The 16471-nt window shown below is 42.7% G+C and overlaps 1 protein-coding gene across 1 annotated transcript in view; it reads right to left on the minus strand.

The window, feature by feature from the left end:
* Atp10d (ATPase phospholipid transporting 10D (putative)) overlaps positions 1-16471 on the minus strand; it is an 88312-nt gene that overhangs the window by 33187 nt on the left and 38654 nt on the right. Inside the window, exons 6-11 of the mRNA XM_041671464.1 lie at positions 15015-15121; positions 14614-14745; positions 14103-14230; positions 13740-13992; positions 5594-5832; positions 101-289 (exon numbers count right to left, since the gene is read on the minus strand). Of these exons, the coding sequence (XP_041527398.1) occupies positions 101-289; positions 5594-5832; positions 13740-13992; positions 14103-14230; positions 14614-14745; positions 15015-15121 (1048 nt within the window). The remainder of the gene's footprint in view (positions 1-100; positions 290-5593; positions 5833-13739; positions 13993-14102; positions 14231-14613; positions 14746-15014; positions 15122-16471) is intronic.

Genomic DNA, 16471 nt, shown 5'->3' on the forward strand with positions numbered 1-16471 from the left:
TACTGTTATGCACTATCTTCACATAACAAAGCCACTACAGACACCTGTCACCCCCACATTGTCCACTGCTGAGCAAACCCTTGTTTGCACTAGAGGTTACCTTTTGCCGAGGCTGGTTAGGAGCAGAAACCACGACCGTGTTACAAATTGCCAGAGCGATGAAGAAGTCTAGGATGTATAAAATCTCCAGGGGTGGACTCTGCGTGGTACCATCCAGTGGAGTGAAGAGCTGAGGGGTAATCTGGCTGAACTTGTCCAGAAGTCTGGTATCTGGCACCACGTCTGTTTCCTGAAGAGGCAATATGGCAAAGTATTGTTATTAACGTAAGGAGTGTCTACAGTGGGTAGTTAAATGAAGCGGGAGATGGTAAGCTAAATTTTCATTTTTTCCTACACTGATTTATGTACATGTATGTGAGTGTTTGCGCATATATATGTGCACACTTATGCGCGTACTACAGCACATATGGAGATCAGAGAACAATTTAAGGAAGTTGGCTTTCTCCTTCTACCGTGCACCTTCCAGAAATTAAATTGAGGCTGTCAGGCTTAGCAGCAATGCCTTAATCCACTGAGCCATTTACCAGTTAAGTAAATACAATTTTTAAAAATTTAATGCATATGATATCTTGAGAAATAAAACAATAAAATGAAGCAGACTGAATTTTATATAAATAAAAGTAAAATGCAGATTCGATACTATTAATGGAGAACATTTTGACCTTTCAGTTAAACAGGAGACAGAAACAGCCCCTTCAACCAAAATCTAGGGTGTCTCTTACTTTGAAACACATAATGCTAGGTACATATTTGATTGTACTCAGAATTCTAGCATGGCTGTATTTTACTCAATGACCAAAGGACATCAATTATTTCAAAAGTGAGATTTAATTCCTATCAGAGTACTGAACAAAACACTTTTTGTTTGATTCATTAACATTATATAAAACTGTCTATAAGAAAAAATATTATAAGCAGGCTAATCTATATTTCATAGCCAGGGTATTTATTTACAAGAGCTTTCTAGCAACTGCGGCCTCCTCCTAAGAACTCCTGGTAAGGACTGACTCTAAGAAGTTCTGTCACTAGTGGGGTGCGGGAGCCCCGTTTCATCTCACGTAGTGCATGGCAGACTCATCTGAGAGTGCTAGTGGTTACAAACGTGTGTCAGAGCAGAAACCTGATTTCACACAGCTTCTCTGCTGGAGAGCACTGCTTAGAACCACGGTCCTGCAGAAACACCACTGTGCTGCAGGGACACCCAGCACACAGACTGCAGGGAAGCCAGGAGAGGTGGCTGGCGCTGAGTCCAGCAGGGACATGGTCGTGACATGGTTAACGTTCCTTGCCAACTTGACTGGATATATAATTAGCGAAGAAAAAAATCCTGGGTGTGCCTCTGAGGCTGTTTCCAGGGAGGTTTAATGAAAGGTCAAAACTATGGGTGGCACCCTCCCGTGTGGTTCTAGACAGAGGAAAGGAGGAGGCGGCCAGCTGGGCACCAGTTTTTGTCACTGTTTCCTGACCATGGGTCCAATGTGACCGCTGCCTCAGGCTTCCCAAGCCATGCTTTCCTTGCCGTGGTGGCCTGTATTCCTCTTAAACTCTGCATTGCTCTCGTCAGAAATTTGATTTAAAAAGCAAGAGGAAAACCGAGATACTATGGCTAGTGCTTTATACTTGCTAAGAGTGATCACAGGCTTAACGAGAGAAAGAGCAATGCTGGCAACCACATGCTCTCCACTGGTGTCTCAACTCGGCTCTGCTAACAGCTAGCCGAGGGAGCCTTACTTAACGCCCTGTTCCTCTGCCTGCTTGCCTTTCTTCCCCCTTCCTTTCAAGTGACACACACTCCCCTTTCAGATTACCAGGGTCATGACAGGTTTAAAATTCACGTGCTATCAGCTGTCACAAAGTATTCTTAAAATTCTCTCTAAATTCAGCAAGTAGATGACTCCAAAGCTCAAATCCTGTTCTGTGATCGTGACGGTAAAGGCTAAAGCTAGGAAAAGCCCTGTGTGTGTCTGACACAGTCAGGAAAGAGACACTCCTGTCAGCAAAACTCTGCAGATAGGGATTGCCAAAATGAAGCTGGGTCTACCTAGATACCTGGGACCACAGAAGACACTGAAGTCACCATAAAAGACTACAAAATAAAGGAAGAGCCTACAGGAAAATGTGAGGAGATATTCATGTCAAACTGAAGCTCCAGGAACAGAGTGTTCTGCTGGTTTGGACAAAATAATTTACTCCCTCCTGACTAAGCTAGTTCTTGAGTCAAGGAGATGGTGCAGAAGTGTCACTTGTGATTATTATTATTATTATTAATTTTAGCTAAATGACTATATCCATAATTATTTCCCCAAGACCAGAACTAGCTTCACCGTGGCCTCATTCTCCAAGACTAAGATGGTTCTGCTGCTGCGCTGGACAGCTGTTGCCATCTTCCATGAAACCACGCCTGTTTAGTTGAAATAGCTCTTTGCTAAACAGTGCCCTCCCCAGATTTTGGAATTCTTTTTAAGGTAAGGACCATATTCTCCTATCTTGGAATCCTAACCTAACCCAGTACATGGCTCACGATAAGCAACCCAAGTTGATTGTATACCGCTATCAGACTCTTCCTGGCCTTATATTCTATCTAGGAAGGGTGAAGAAACAAAAGAATCATTACCCGTGGAAAATAAATGCGCATAGCTCCCATGCGGTCTCGACAGGCACCTGGTTAATATTCAGAGAACACTTCCACTCACGATTAGATCGCAGAAAACCAGCATGGCACAGACTGCTCCTATGCCCGGGGTTCTCAACCTTCCTAATGCTGGGACCCTTTATACAGTTCTCCATGCTGTAGAGACTCCCAACCATAAATTATTTTGTTGCTACTTCGTAACTTTAGTTTTGCTAATTATGACTCATAATGTAAATATCTGATATGTGGGCTATCTGATATATGACCCCTATGAAAGGGAAGTAGGGGGTCGCGACCCACAGGCTGAGAATCCCTCTTCTGCACTGTCAGCAAAGCCTTGCTGGTTTCATAGTGGGCATCACAGCTCTGACGCCACCGTGTATGATAACACTGATCATGCCAAGTTCATGTTCATTATCAGGACCCCCACTTCTACTTGGCTGAAGGAAATCTATTTCAGGCTTTTTTTCCTTTCATTATTTTTCTCCCTTATTTGGATCCAAGTTAAATATGCACAATCCAGCTAGACTTTGCTCTCCTCCCTGCTTGCCGAAGCTTTTCGTATGGCTTCAACATAATTTAAATGTTGCCTGCTTTAAAATCAAGAGTAACAGTACTTAATTGTCTCTACAAACTTCTAAACACCCACATTTTAGTGATGGAGAAAGATGCTCTACCGGGTGACAGAGCTGACCAGGCCGTTGCGAGGCTGCCCCACTCCTCCCTAGTCCTCCTCTTCTAAGGTTTGATTTCATTTCCTGCTGGCCCTGCAGTCCCAAGGACTTTGATTCTACTTAGGTTACTTCGGGTTTTGTGAACACACAAGCCTTCTCTTGGACTCTTCTGACTCCTAAATACCACACACCTGAAGGAAAACTACAAAGGCCACACACGGGATTTTTCCTTTATACAAACTCCTTGAACCAGCAGTTCTGAGGATTTGATGTGCCCTGTGGAGTTTGCCTACCACCCTCCTGTAAGTACTACCTAACCACTGTTTTCTAGGTACTCGGAACACACAAAGGTGCTCTCAGCTTAGGCCTTATGGATGGGTTTCTAGAACAAATGCAAAAGAAATTGTACAGTGGATTTCGGGTCAAAGGTAATATAGATTTCTCAAAATATTAAGCCCAGCTTACAAGACTTAAGACTCAAGAGTGAGAGAGAGAGTCATGGTTCGTGGGAGAACATGATCACTTTATCATATGTGTAGGAGTGCGGCTTTGCAAGACACAGAACAAAAGCAACCCTGGAACTTCCAAATAATTAAGAGAACACAGGACACTGAAGGACGGGGCAAGTGGAAACAACAGAACAAGTGGGAAGATTGAGTCTGGAAATCAGATTCATTCAACAACCATCCAAATTATTGTTTTAAGAATGAATGTGGCAGGCACTGAACTATGTGTTAGGATTCAAATGTTAAAAAGTCCTTGCTCTCAAGGTGCAACTGGTACAATGTCAGGTACAGAAATAAGGCCAATGTTATGCAGACAAAGGGACAGTGGGACAACTCTTTTGAGAAGCCTTCGGTACAGGTATCAGTGGCTGCCCTTAATGTTTCATCAGATTCAATAAAGAGAGGCAGGGAAGATGGCACAGAAAAAGGCACGAAGGCTTCCAGAACAAAGTACCTCTTTGTTCTGAGAGAAGGATGATGCTTGCTCAGGAACCAGAGGAGGGCCAGGCAGCCCCACCTTGATGCCAGCACTGGTCTACCACCAACTAGATGTGAGTTGAAGCGTGTTTACCTTCAAATGTGCAGAAAATGTACCAGTTCAGCAGTTGGCTAAAGAAAGATAATATCGTAGAGAAAAGAGAATATATACACATATACATTTCTTTCAGGCATAAGCTTAAAATGAGTACAGAAAAAAGGGACTTGCATATTACTTGTTAACTGCCTTTCAAAATCTGGAAAGGAAAAAAAAATTAAGCATAAATGTTTTCAGAGCAGACTGCTACATAGGAAGTTATACCGTCAGGGGTGTTATGTCCTTAGCGCCACAGAATTGAGTTGGTGGTGCCCACGTCATTACTGCATATTACATATTTCACAGCAAGTTGGCGAAGAGCCTAGAGATGCCCTGGAGAACTCAGGTCAAGTCAGCCACCTGGGGCCTACTTATATCATGGCTATATCTTGAAAGTCAGGCCATGACTGTAATGTAGCAACCCAAGGGGGCCCAAAGCTGCTCTACTCTTGTTACTCTGCCATCTTGGTTAAACATGGGTGTTAATGAACCCGAAAGGCTGAGAAGGCAGGGAACATTTTAGACAAGTCGTCTTAAATCCAGTAAAAGTGCGGAGTTCTAATTCTTTTACATAAGCGTCTTTTCTGCCTCCCAGGTTCTACACGGTCTTCTACTTTCTCCTGCAGTAAAATGGGTGTGTTAATGGGGGTGAGTAGTCAGTTCTGAAGAGTTGCCCCGAGACACAGATCCCTTGAAGAGCTCTGCAATGAAAATATGAGAACGCGCCCTTTGTGGAGCTAGGGATGGGGAAGTCTGGGAGGAATGCAGAGAAAAGATTACACAACAGTGAGAAAAAGACACCAAAAAAAATCTATTCATTAGTCAAACATATTTGTCTCCAAGATAATTCTTGTTAAATACTGGTGGGTCTTAGAGTCAGTCATTATCCTTAAGTCAAGGTAGCCTTCTGATAGGATCAGCCCTGATGAGAAATATTACATTTTTCAGAAATGCTACCTGACTTCTCAACACTGAATTATGTAACAAATCTCAAATTCGTATTATCTCTAAAAACTTATTATATGCCACCACGATGCTGAACTGTACTGATGTCACCTCTTTTCTAGACCAAGAGAAGCAGTGCTGTTTGGGATATTCTAGCCAGGGGACTGTTCCGTTCAGGATGTGGTGATGTTGCCACACTTACAATGGGGCTACTGAAGGCAGCCTGTCTGGAATGAGGCACTTCCCCAGATCCTTCTCCGCTTCCTAGGGCAGTAGCACTCCCGGACAGTTGAGTTGAAGGCTTGCTTCCCAACGGCCCCCTGGGAACTGTCCTGCAGCCCTGGGCTCTGGGCTTTGCCATGTTGCTGATGGAGCCACTGAGAGTGTCTACGCATTCGTCCTCTTCAAAGCCAGCTTCCTGGTAGGACTCGAGCCTCTTGGCTGCAGAATAAAATTCACACTGGTCACCATCGAGAAGAACTAGCAGGCTGAATATGGAAGGTAGTTCCTGAGCTATTGACACAATCCTTTGTTTGCCCTGGCCTCCAAATTCTCCCCATGAGAATCTATAGTCAATAAACTTACCCTACCCTTTATTGGGAAGTGAAGATACAATGGCCTAGGTCTAGCATCTTGTCTGCAGCTCTATCCACATTCTGTCTGCTATCCTACCGTGATGTAGAACTCCTTGTTTCAAATGCCAAGCCCTCCATCTGTGATTTGGATCCTGCCCTCTGGGTCCTCAAGGGCTTTCTTTTCACATTTATCATTCACATACACCAATCTCTCCTCAACCAATTTCAGGACTTTCTGTCCTAACTCTTCATTGATCTCTTCTCAAGGTCACCTGTGAGCTCCATCTTGCCAAGCCTGGTATATGTATGTATATATACATATACACATGTATGTGCATTGTGTTCTTATCCCATTTGAACCCTTAATAATAGTCGACTCCTTCTAGAAATAACTCTCTGGGCTTCTAGCATCATCCTTACCTGTTTTCTCTCTTACACTGGTATCACTAGCTGTTTAGTTTTTCCAGGTGTCTTTCATAAATGTTTATTTCATTGTACTTTGTGTATGTGTGACTTCACACATATGTGGATGTGTAGGGGTACATATGTGTGTACATGTATGTGAAGGTATGTGAAGGACAGAGAACCTTGAGTATTGTTTCTCAGGACTCATTGTTTTATGTTTCTTCCTTTGTGTTTTGAGATCACGGACATAGAATTCACCATGGAAGGTAGAATGCTTGGCTAGCAAGCTCCAGGATCTGCCTGTTTCCACTTCCTCAGTGGTGGAATTACAAGTGGACACCACCATGGCTGGTTTTCATAATGTGGATTCTGGGGAATAAACTCAGGACTTCATGCTTGCAAGCGAAGGGTTTTATAGACTAAACTATCCCCCCCGCCCTCAGGTAGAGTTTGTTGCCTTTTTGTTGGGTTGGGCATTGAGCTTAGAACCTCAAGCATCCTAGTCAAGTACTCTAACACTATGTGTGGTAGTTTGAATGTAATTGGCTCCCCTAAGTCCATAGGGAGTAACATTATTGAGAGGTGTGGCTTTGAGTCTGGGGCCTTAGACCACTCAGCCATCGTGACAACCAGGAGGTCTGGCTTTGTTGGCGTAGGTACTGCCTTGTTAGAGGAAGTTTGTCACTGTGGAGGCCGGCTTTGAGGTCTTTTTTGTTTAAGCTTTGCCCAGTGTCTCAGCTGAGTTCTTAATTGCCTGCAAGATGTAGAACGTTCAGCTCCTTCTCCAGCACCACGTCTGCCTGCACACTGCCATGTCCTGCCATGAGGATAATGGACTGAACCTCTGAACTGTGAGTCACCCCAGTGAAATGTTTTCCTTTATAAGAGTTGTGGTGGTCATGGGGTCTCTTCACAGCAACAGAAACTCTAACTAAGAAGCTATGCTATATCCAGTCTCCACCAACCTTTCTCCATCCACACACCTCTTCTAGGCATTCTCATACGGTCTGATCTTTGAAACGGAATGTCCTTATGTGCAGCCTAGAAACCTGTGTACTGGTTACTTTTATGTCACCTTGACGCAAGCTGGAGCTATCAGAGAGGAATAAACCCCAATTGAGAAATCGCCTCCATAAGACCAGGCTGTAGGAGGGTATTTTCTTAATTAGTGATTGATAAGGAAGAACCCAGCCCATCATTTGTGGTGCCACCCCTGGGCTGGTGGTCCTGGGTTCTATAAGAAAGCAAGCTGAGCAAGCCAGCAAACAGCACTCCTCCATGGCTTCTGCACCAGCGCTTGCCTCCAGGCTCCTGCCCTGCTTGAGCTCCTGTCCTGACTCCCTTTGGTGATGAACTGGGATGGGGAAGCATAAGGTGAACAAGCTCTTTCCTCTCCAACTTGCTTTAGTCATTGTGTTTCGTCACAGCAAGAGTGACCCTAACGAGAACGACCTGTATCTTCATCTCTAACCTCTCACGGGAATCCAGACTCGTGTATTCAGCTCTCCACACGACACCTGCAGTTGGTTATCATAAGGCTCTTCTAGAAGACTGGCAGTGGTGCAATGTATGCCTTGACCTCCCTTGAGGCTATCCTCTTTAATAGCAAAGATTTCTCAGGTAGGGCCCTAGTATTTACTATTGACTCTAATCTTGCCATTACTGCCCAAATACAGTTTTGATTTTATCAACCCCACAAAATATATACCTTAAAATGGTCAGACAAACTCATGTTTTGTTAATATGCCCCAAGAGTCCAATGTGTTGCTCATAGATACTCAAGAAATACTCAAGGAATAAATGAATAAAGAACAGCAATCTTCAGCTCCACCTGGGTGGAGCTGAGCTATTTCCCTTTCCTCCTCACCTTTGTACAGCAGTACTGTCCTGTCGATATGGCAGCCAAAAAACTTGAGCAATCCCTTCTTGACAGAACATTTGTTCACCGTGTATTATTAGCCCTTTACAACCCAAGACACGGCAGCTACCTGACATCACCTTATTCCCACATTGACAGCAAATCCACTGAACCACACATAAATGACTCAGGACCCCTCCCTTCTTCCTCGTATCCAGAGGCTTGTCAGTACTTGTCCGTCATACAAAAACCTATCCTGGGTGTCCAGACTTCTCCCTGTTTCCATTACCTTAGTCAGCTTGGCCATCATCTTTCAACAGAATTAGTGAAATGCCTCAAAACTAGTCTCTCTGCCCCTCTGAAATCCACTCCTCAAACGGTAGCTAGAGTGACCTTCCTAAGGAGAAAGCGGATGAGATCACATCCAGTAAAAACACTTTCTGACGGCCTCGGGATCCCCTCAGCAGAAACTGGGCTCTTTATCCTGCCTTAAACAACCTAACGTGACCTTTACCTCCCTCCTGCTTCTACATCAGCGGTTCTCAACCTGTGGGTCGCAACCCCCAAAGGATCATCAGAAAACACAGGTATTTACATTTCAATTCATTATGGTAGCAAAATTACAGTTATAAAGTAGCAATGAAAATAATTTTACGGTTAGGAGTGACCACAGCAGGAGGGACTGTATGAAGGGGTCACAGCATTAGGAAGGCTGGGACACACTGCTCTACATCCTTAGTCTAATCCAAACCTACAGGCTTACTCTGAAAATGTAGCTCTCTACAGCATGAGGGCCTGTAAGAGTTGCTCCCTGGGACTGGAAATTCGTTTTTCCTGAACATCAAGATTTTGTCATTCAGATGTTAGACTCTATGTCTCTCTTTAAAAGGTCCTGCCTAAGCATGCAGTCCAAAGTAGCCATCCAGTCCTCATATGACACACTTTATTCTGACTGTCTGCCAGGTCCTGGTCACTACTGATCTATTTTTATATTTCTGCTAACTTTTTCCCTTAGAAGACCTGCAAGAGCAGACTTCTTCTTCTCACTTATTATTAAAACCGCATCAGAGGAGCAGACAGTGAGAACACACTCTTTGTCTTGGTGGCTGTGTCTATTCAGCCTAAGTCCAGCTACTGCATTAGATATAGACTGGGGAAAATTGTTTTATACAGTGTTTTCTATGTTTTATTTATTGTAATAATTTTGCTATATTGTTAAGGGAATGGAAAGGCTTAGAAGCAATATCATCGCTTGCTTTTCTTCTTCTTTTTTCCCCTTTCTGTTGTTTGCTGGTTGAGACAAAGTCTCCTGAAGCACGGGATCCTCAGCATTCAGCCAAGGACAGCCTTGAACGCCTGGTCCTCTTCCCTCCACTTCTGAAGTGCTGAGATTACAGACACGACTTGTAAACACTGACTCTTTCTGAAGCCCTCTAGTGCAGATGAACCCATTAGCTCCCATCCAGACTACTCATTGGACATTTACAGTTTTCCTGGGCTGAAGGACACCATACACAAGGCCTTTGCTTCGCTAAATCATTATGACATTCCTCTGAGTAGGAACTACTAACACCTCCATTTTAAGACAGGTTTTTTTTTTTTTTCTATGTGGCCCTAGCTGTCCTGGAATTAGCTCTGTAGACCAGGCTGGCCTTGAACCTCGCTCAACACTCATATTTTATAAGAAAATAAATAAACCTTATTTGTTATCCCACCGAAACAGACTAGATTGGTCTTAAGATCACCATAGCCAAGATTCTGTGAGCTAATGCTATCGTGTTTCTAAATATAGCCATATGCACGAGTGTGGCCAAGTTAACACAATGTCAATCCCTCCTGCCAAATTTCTACGAGCTTGAGTTTGTTTTTTTAATCTTAAGCAAGTATTTGGTAAATGAATAATGGATGAATAGGCACATAAATTATGTATCTGTGCTAAGGGAAAGTTATGGGTAGGGATTTACAGTTATTGAAGTATTTTTTCATCAAAAGTCATACACACACACACACACACACACTCATTTTCATCTTCAAAATACTTTTATCTGCCAGGAACTATTGTTCCTTTTGCAACTGAGGAGACCAAACAGAGAGACTAAATATTCTAAACAGGGTTAAACAGCTGCTTAGAGGTAGAGCAGGGGTTTAAATTTAGTCTTCTTGCCTCTAAAGCCAACAGTCGTATCCCTACACCATGCTTCCTTAACTCTAAACAGTTAGACGTTGAATCGTTTTTGTTGTGTCGTCGTTGCTTTTTTTGTTGTTTTTGTTGGGGGGGGGGGGGTTGGAGGTGAATAGGTTCCCTGTGGCACTTTTGGCAATGGCTACTGGCACTCAGTGGTTAGACATCGACATATTATAGGGAATGGTGTTGAGATTGATAAAACTTCAAATACTTCAAGAAATTTGTTGGCAATGGGAAGCCATTTTTAAAACAACTAAAATTCCTCAAAACTCTCATTAATGGGTTCATGAGATTCCTCTGGGCCATCAATGGGGAAATGAGGATCACATGGCTGCTTAATTAGTATGACATCAAGTAGCTCAGCTATTTGTAGGACAAACTTGCTCAATAAGTAGAATTTCAATGATGGAATGTAACAGACAGAATGACTCAACCTTTACTCCATTTTGTGGAAAGTTCTAGAAACATACAGGTCAAGAAAATTACAGTGTGATTCAAGAAAACAGAGTCACTGGAGCTAAACCTCCAGGCCTAGAGAAAATTAAATCGAAGATGGCTGTGAAAAGCCATGGTTCATATCATATCAATAAGTAAAATATGCCCAAATGATGATAACAATCATAAAGACAATAAATCCTTCTCAAAAGAGGAGCTTCTGCTTTGGCTCTCTAAAAGCCTCAGAATGGTCCAAGAACTCATTTTCTGACTAACACAGCCATCAGAGTCTGTTATTATTCTCTATATCTAAAGGTAGGTCCTGCATTAAACAAATTATCTCTTATTCTTTCTCCTTACTTAATCTCTGTGTTCTTTTGCTATTTCCTTCAAAAATATTCCGAAATCTGTTTATAGCCTACTACTGGCATCGACTTGATATCTGAATGAAGTAGGTCTGAGACTATGGAAAAATTAGCTTGTTTAATTTATAATGTGCTCTCCAAAGGGCTGACACAAGGGCGAACACAGCATGTTCCAAGAGCTTTCTTCCTCACAGCATCTGCACATCTTCCTTCAAACTACTCACAATAAACTTTTCTCAGCCACGCACGACATCCCGTCTTTCACCCACTTGCAAACAGCGCATTCAGCCAATTGTCCTCCAACCCCATCATCCACATATAACTGATACCCCAACCTCTGCTCTGAACTAATTCATTATATTTCATGCATTCCAGGGAGGTCTGATGTCCTGCCTTTAATATGTAAAATTATATCAGGGCAAAATTCATCTCCAGAATTACCTGGCTGTCTGAATGTCAAACCAAATTTGGAATAAGTATTTCCGTGCATGTGTGGTATATGATATGTACATATTCATGTAAGTGTGTGCATTTGAATATGCATATCCAATAATACATGTATGCATATGTGTATTGTGGAAGCCAGGGGAAACCACTTTAATTTTTGAGACAGTGTATCTCACTGAAGCTGGAGCTGACTGATTTGAATTGCCCGTTGGCCAGTGAGCACCAAGGGTGCAGGAAAGCCCATCTTTGTCCCTCTAGTGGTGAAGTCACAGGTACATGAATCACAGTTTTTCTGTGGGTGCTGGGGATTCAAAATAAGGTCCTCATGCATCCACTGCAGACATTTTAACAACTGGGCCATCCCCAAGACCCAGGAATATCAACACAAATGTGACAATTTACATGATAATTTATAACTACAATTATACATCTGTCTCCCACACATGAGTTACTTAAATGGCAGACCTCGTTTTTATTTTCAAAACAACGATTAAAAATAACAATAATCGCAACTTATATATAAGGCCTTTATCTGTGGCATGCTCTGTCTATTTCTGCACAAATTATCTTAATGAAGTTGGATGCTATAATGGACTTTTTCTCTCCCTGAGGCTCGGAGAAGTTACGAGTCTTGCTGAAGTACACACACTTTGCAGGTGGCAGAAACGGGGTTCAGGCTTAAGAAGCCTGGCTGCAAATTTGTTATTCTTCGACAGTGTTCTTTGGTGCCTCCACAGATCGACACATTTACAAACTGTACATCATAAAGGCACTTGCCAGACAATCCTAAATTGAGGGACAGTCTACCAAATCCCAGAACAGTGCCTGTCAAAACGGATAAGTTCATTCAAAGACAGAAAGTCTCTAGAAAATGTCGAGTGTCCAGCAGCCTAAATGACAGCTGTTACCGGCATTCCAGGTGTCATCCAGGGACCACAAGAGATGCAAATGAAAATGAAAGGTGCTTTCAGAACGTGAATTTCTGGTAATGATGATATGTTGATACCAGTTCATCACTCACCAAAGGCATGTCCTGACCCATGTCAATGGGACAAATGGCATGAGGACACACCGAACCCTCCATGGCACCTTTGCAACAGTTCGGCATTTAACTATCCCAATGTGACAAGCTTATTTCTTAAATGACATTTCAATAGTCTCTCTCTTAAAAGTAGGAGTAGCTTTCTTTTCTTTTTTTTCAGATGTCACATTTTAATTTTGATATACATACTAATCATGTGAGAATTCTGTTAAAATGGGATTTTAATCACAGCTCCATCATTCCTAATACAGCCCAGGTGCTACTGGTGCCGCTGACAATGCCAGGACATGGGTCGCACTGCCAAGTTGGCAGGTTCTGAAACACATCATAGTACAGTCAGATGTGTTTAAATCATTTGTATATGTGAAGGGTTTACCTCCATGCAGCGGTATTCTTTACAGAATTATCTCCTAGGCAATTCTTTGACTAGAAAATCCTGAAATACTGGCCACAGAAACCCAGGTACTGTTAATAGCTTTCATTTTAGTGAAAATATTATGTCTCGAACTAGATTCTAGGAAGAATCGGCACTTTCCCATATCCGTTTATCCCCCATGCCTCTGTGTGTGTGTGTGTGTATTTGTGTGTGTACATCTGCATTGAGGAATTCAGAGCGTCAACCAAAACAGAAATTGAGCATCCACCGTATGCTTCATATTCATCCCTTCAGCATGCAGTGTGTGTCACGGTGTAGTATGTCACTTAGCATCTACTAGCTTCTAAAACAGCGGTCCTCAGCCCTCCTAATGCTACAGTCCTTTAAGAGTTTCTCATGCTGTGGTGACCCCGACCATAAAATTATTTTAATTGCCACTTTATACTGAAATTTTGCTACTGTTACCCCCTGAGAAAGGGTCATTCAACTTCCAATGGGGTCATGACCCACAGGTTGAGAACCACTGTATGCAGCATAAAGTCCAGTATGGGGAATTCCTTACTCAGTGCTTAAACTTGGCATTTTCTTGAAAGAATTATTAGGGATTTAAATAGCTGGGGAAAAAGTTAAAGGTAGTTTTTGTAGAATTCCCACACTCACCATTTTCTTCATGGCAGTAGTCAAATCCTGCTACACTACACCTTCGAAAAACCATCTTATTTTCAGTGAGTGTTCCTGTCTTATCAGAGAAGAGATACTGGATCTGCCCAAGATCCTCGGTGATGTTCAGAGCTCGGCACTGAATGGTAGAATCCATTTTCTCATTGTAGAAGTCTACATCACTTTGAATAAAATAGATCTGTCCCAGCTTTACAATTTCAATGGACACGTAGAGGGAAATGGGAATCAAGACCTAATAAAGCGCAAACAATTTAAGAAAATTAAAGTCAGCGACAGGAGGGGAAGAGAGCTTGATAACGCGCGGAGATAGGAAATTCCTCTGTTAAGTGTGGCCGAAATTACCTGCAGCAAGATGATCATGGTCCAGAACACGTAGAATCCTGTCAAGACAGGTGACACGACACGCCCATCCGGCTCGGGGATGTTAAAGAAGAGCATGTTTTCATACCTGCTCAGCCATATTCCGTGACCTTTAAAAAGTACACAGACACCAAGAAGATGCTACAGCGCGTATGCAAATGGAGAGCCACACCCCTCAAGAGAAACAGCTGAGAGTCCACGCTTCGAACACTCATTGTCTGTTCTCTAGAACAAGCTCAAACGCAAAGGGCTACACAGTCTCTCCTCCTTGACTCTCCCTCTTAATCTCTTCCCAGTACTGTGGCAAAGAGGAAGAGGACACACTCACCAGCAGTGTTTGTCAAGCTAAAGGATGGGAGAAGAAAACACGTAGGAAAAATTAACAAATAAAAATCTCTTACCGAAACCAAACATAAGATATTACTTTGGAAAAAAATAAAACTGCATCAGATGATACTGACAAGATATTAGCAGATAATTGAATTTTACCTACCAAGGGCACCAGTTAAGCACATTACGACCAGAAGCAGGACACACCAGAGGACATCTGTATTGGCTCTTCGCTCTAATTTACTACGCTTATACCGTGGGCCACTGTTGTTCAGCATCGCTTTGGTCTCATGACCTGCACGGAAAGAAGAATGGTTCTGAGAACGTGCAAAGCGAAAGCAGGGAACAAGCATCGCAGTTAAAAATCTCTCTGGCTGACAGTTTAATCAGATATGGCTGTGTAACGTTTTGTCACTCCCTGTATTGATTTAGGAAAACCAGAATCTGTGGTTAGGTTCATCAGGGCACAATTTCCCTTCCGTGGGTTCCATTTTGAGTAAACGAAGCATGCTAACATATAAGATAAGTAGAGGAGGACGTGATAAAGGATGGCAGAGAACGAACCTGCATAGACCACGATGCCCACAACGGCCTCTGTGTTCCGAATGGTACATCCTCTTAGCAATAAATTCTCTTTGCTGAGGCCCACCCGTTCTTTGTTGGCGTGTTCTCTGTAAGAAAGGCAGCAGATAGATTTATTTTTAAATGGCAAAGGGAGGGAGGTAAAACATCGGTCTTTATCCTGAAGGTTTTATACCCCGTGTGGTAAGTTTGTCAGCTCAGAGGAAAGGCTTCAAGTCTCAGGCCCATTTGCTTTTGCTGCTGTAGTTAACCTACTGTGGATAGGAGAAAGTGTCAACAAATTGCAAATCCCCATTACTTCTGGAAGTTGCTATCTGTCACAGTCCCTTCTTGTAAGAACTCAAAAATATTCTCAATAAAGATCCTGCTTTTCCAGGGCACACTGCATTTGAGGACTTAATCATTGGTGAGGGAGACAGTCTTGACTGAGAAAAGTAGCAGCTTTGATTTGGCTGAAATTAAGCATCCTGCTGGGCAAATGGTGGCTACTTAAGCCATTAGATGAAAGCCCGACGGGAAACTGTCTAATCAAAGGTGAAGGCTGACTCCGTTGATAATGGGACAGGGGACGTCACAGGCTTCCATGTTATGGGAAAGGAAGTGAAGGCCCCAGGTTCTGTATCAGAGAATTGCAAACTTAAGTCTGTGGCTTCTGAGGCTCTGGGATGCTTCTAGAATCATAAACAATATTTTGTTTGTTTATGTGTGTGTGTGTGTACATCTTGCCATTCTTAGAGACAGAATCTGATTTGTTCAACAGATTATGAAAGTGCCTAGAGACAGTTGACAAAATAAAAGGTCCAGAGAAACAAGGCAAATTTCACTAGAAGGACACAATTGGCCAAACCCAAATGTGGCAAGTGCTTCTAGCAAACATGGTGTGGCTCACTCAAAGAATGTCTGGGGGGACAAAAGGAGAGAAAAAGGCTCACACAGGGAGGAGGCAATCCGCTCAGCCTGCAGTGGGGCAAATGACCCCATTTCTTGGGATAGAAAAATTAGATATTGATTAGCTAAATGTAATGTGTAGAACTTACTTTGGTTCTGTTTTCAATAAGACAGTTATCAGAAAACATTCTTTTTTCATCAGCTGGAAAAATGTGAACATATTCCTGGTATTAAATGAGATTAAAGAATGGTTTTGATTCTCCTTGAGCGGGATAATGGGCTTTGTTTTCTTGTTAATGTCCTTATCTGTTCTGCATATATGGTGACGTACTCACAGTGAAGTCCTGTGTCATAGGGCCGGGGAACGGAGTAGGGAAAACGGCACAAAGTTAGCACCACTGTGAAGTGGCCACAGCCGACGTGGAACCTGTTGTTCATCTCACTTTTCTTTCCACTTTCACACATTTGGAAATGTGTGTAACAATCAGTTTCAAAATGATCAAAGCAATAACTGGGTTAACCTACAGTAGCAATAAGAGCATGGGGCAAAA

This window comes from Microtus oregoni, unplaced genomic scaffold, assembly GCF_018167655.1.
Source record: "Microtus oregoni isolate MIOR12 unplaced genomic scaffold, Mior012 000021F_ref0000039, whole genome shotgun sequence".
Taxonomy (NCBI): domain Eukaryota; kingdom Metazoa; phylum Chordata; class Mammalia; order Rodentia; family Cricetidae; genus Microtus; species Microtus oregoni.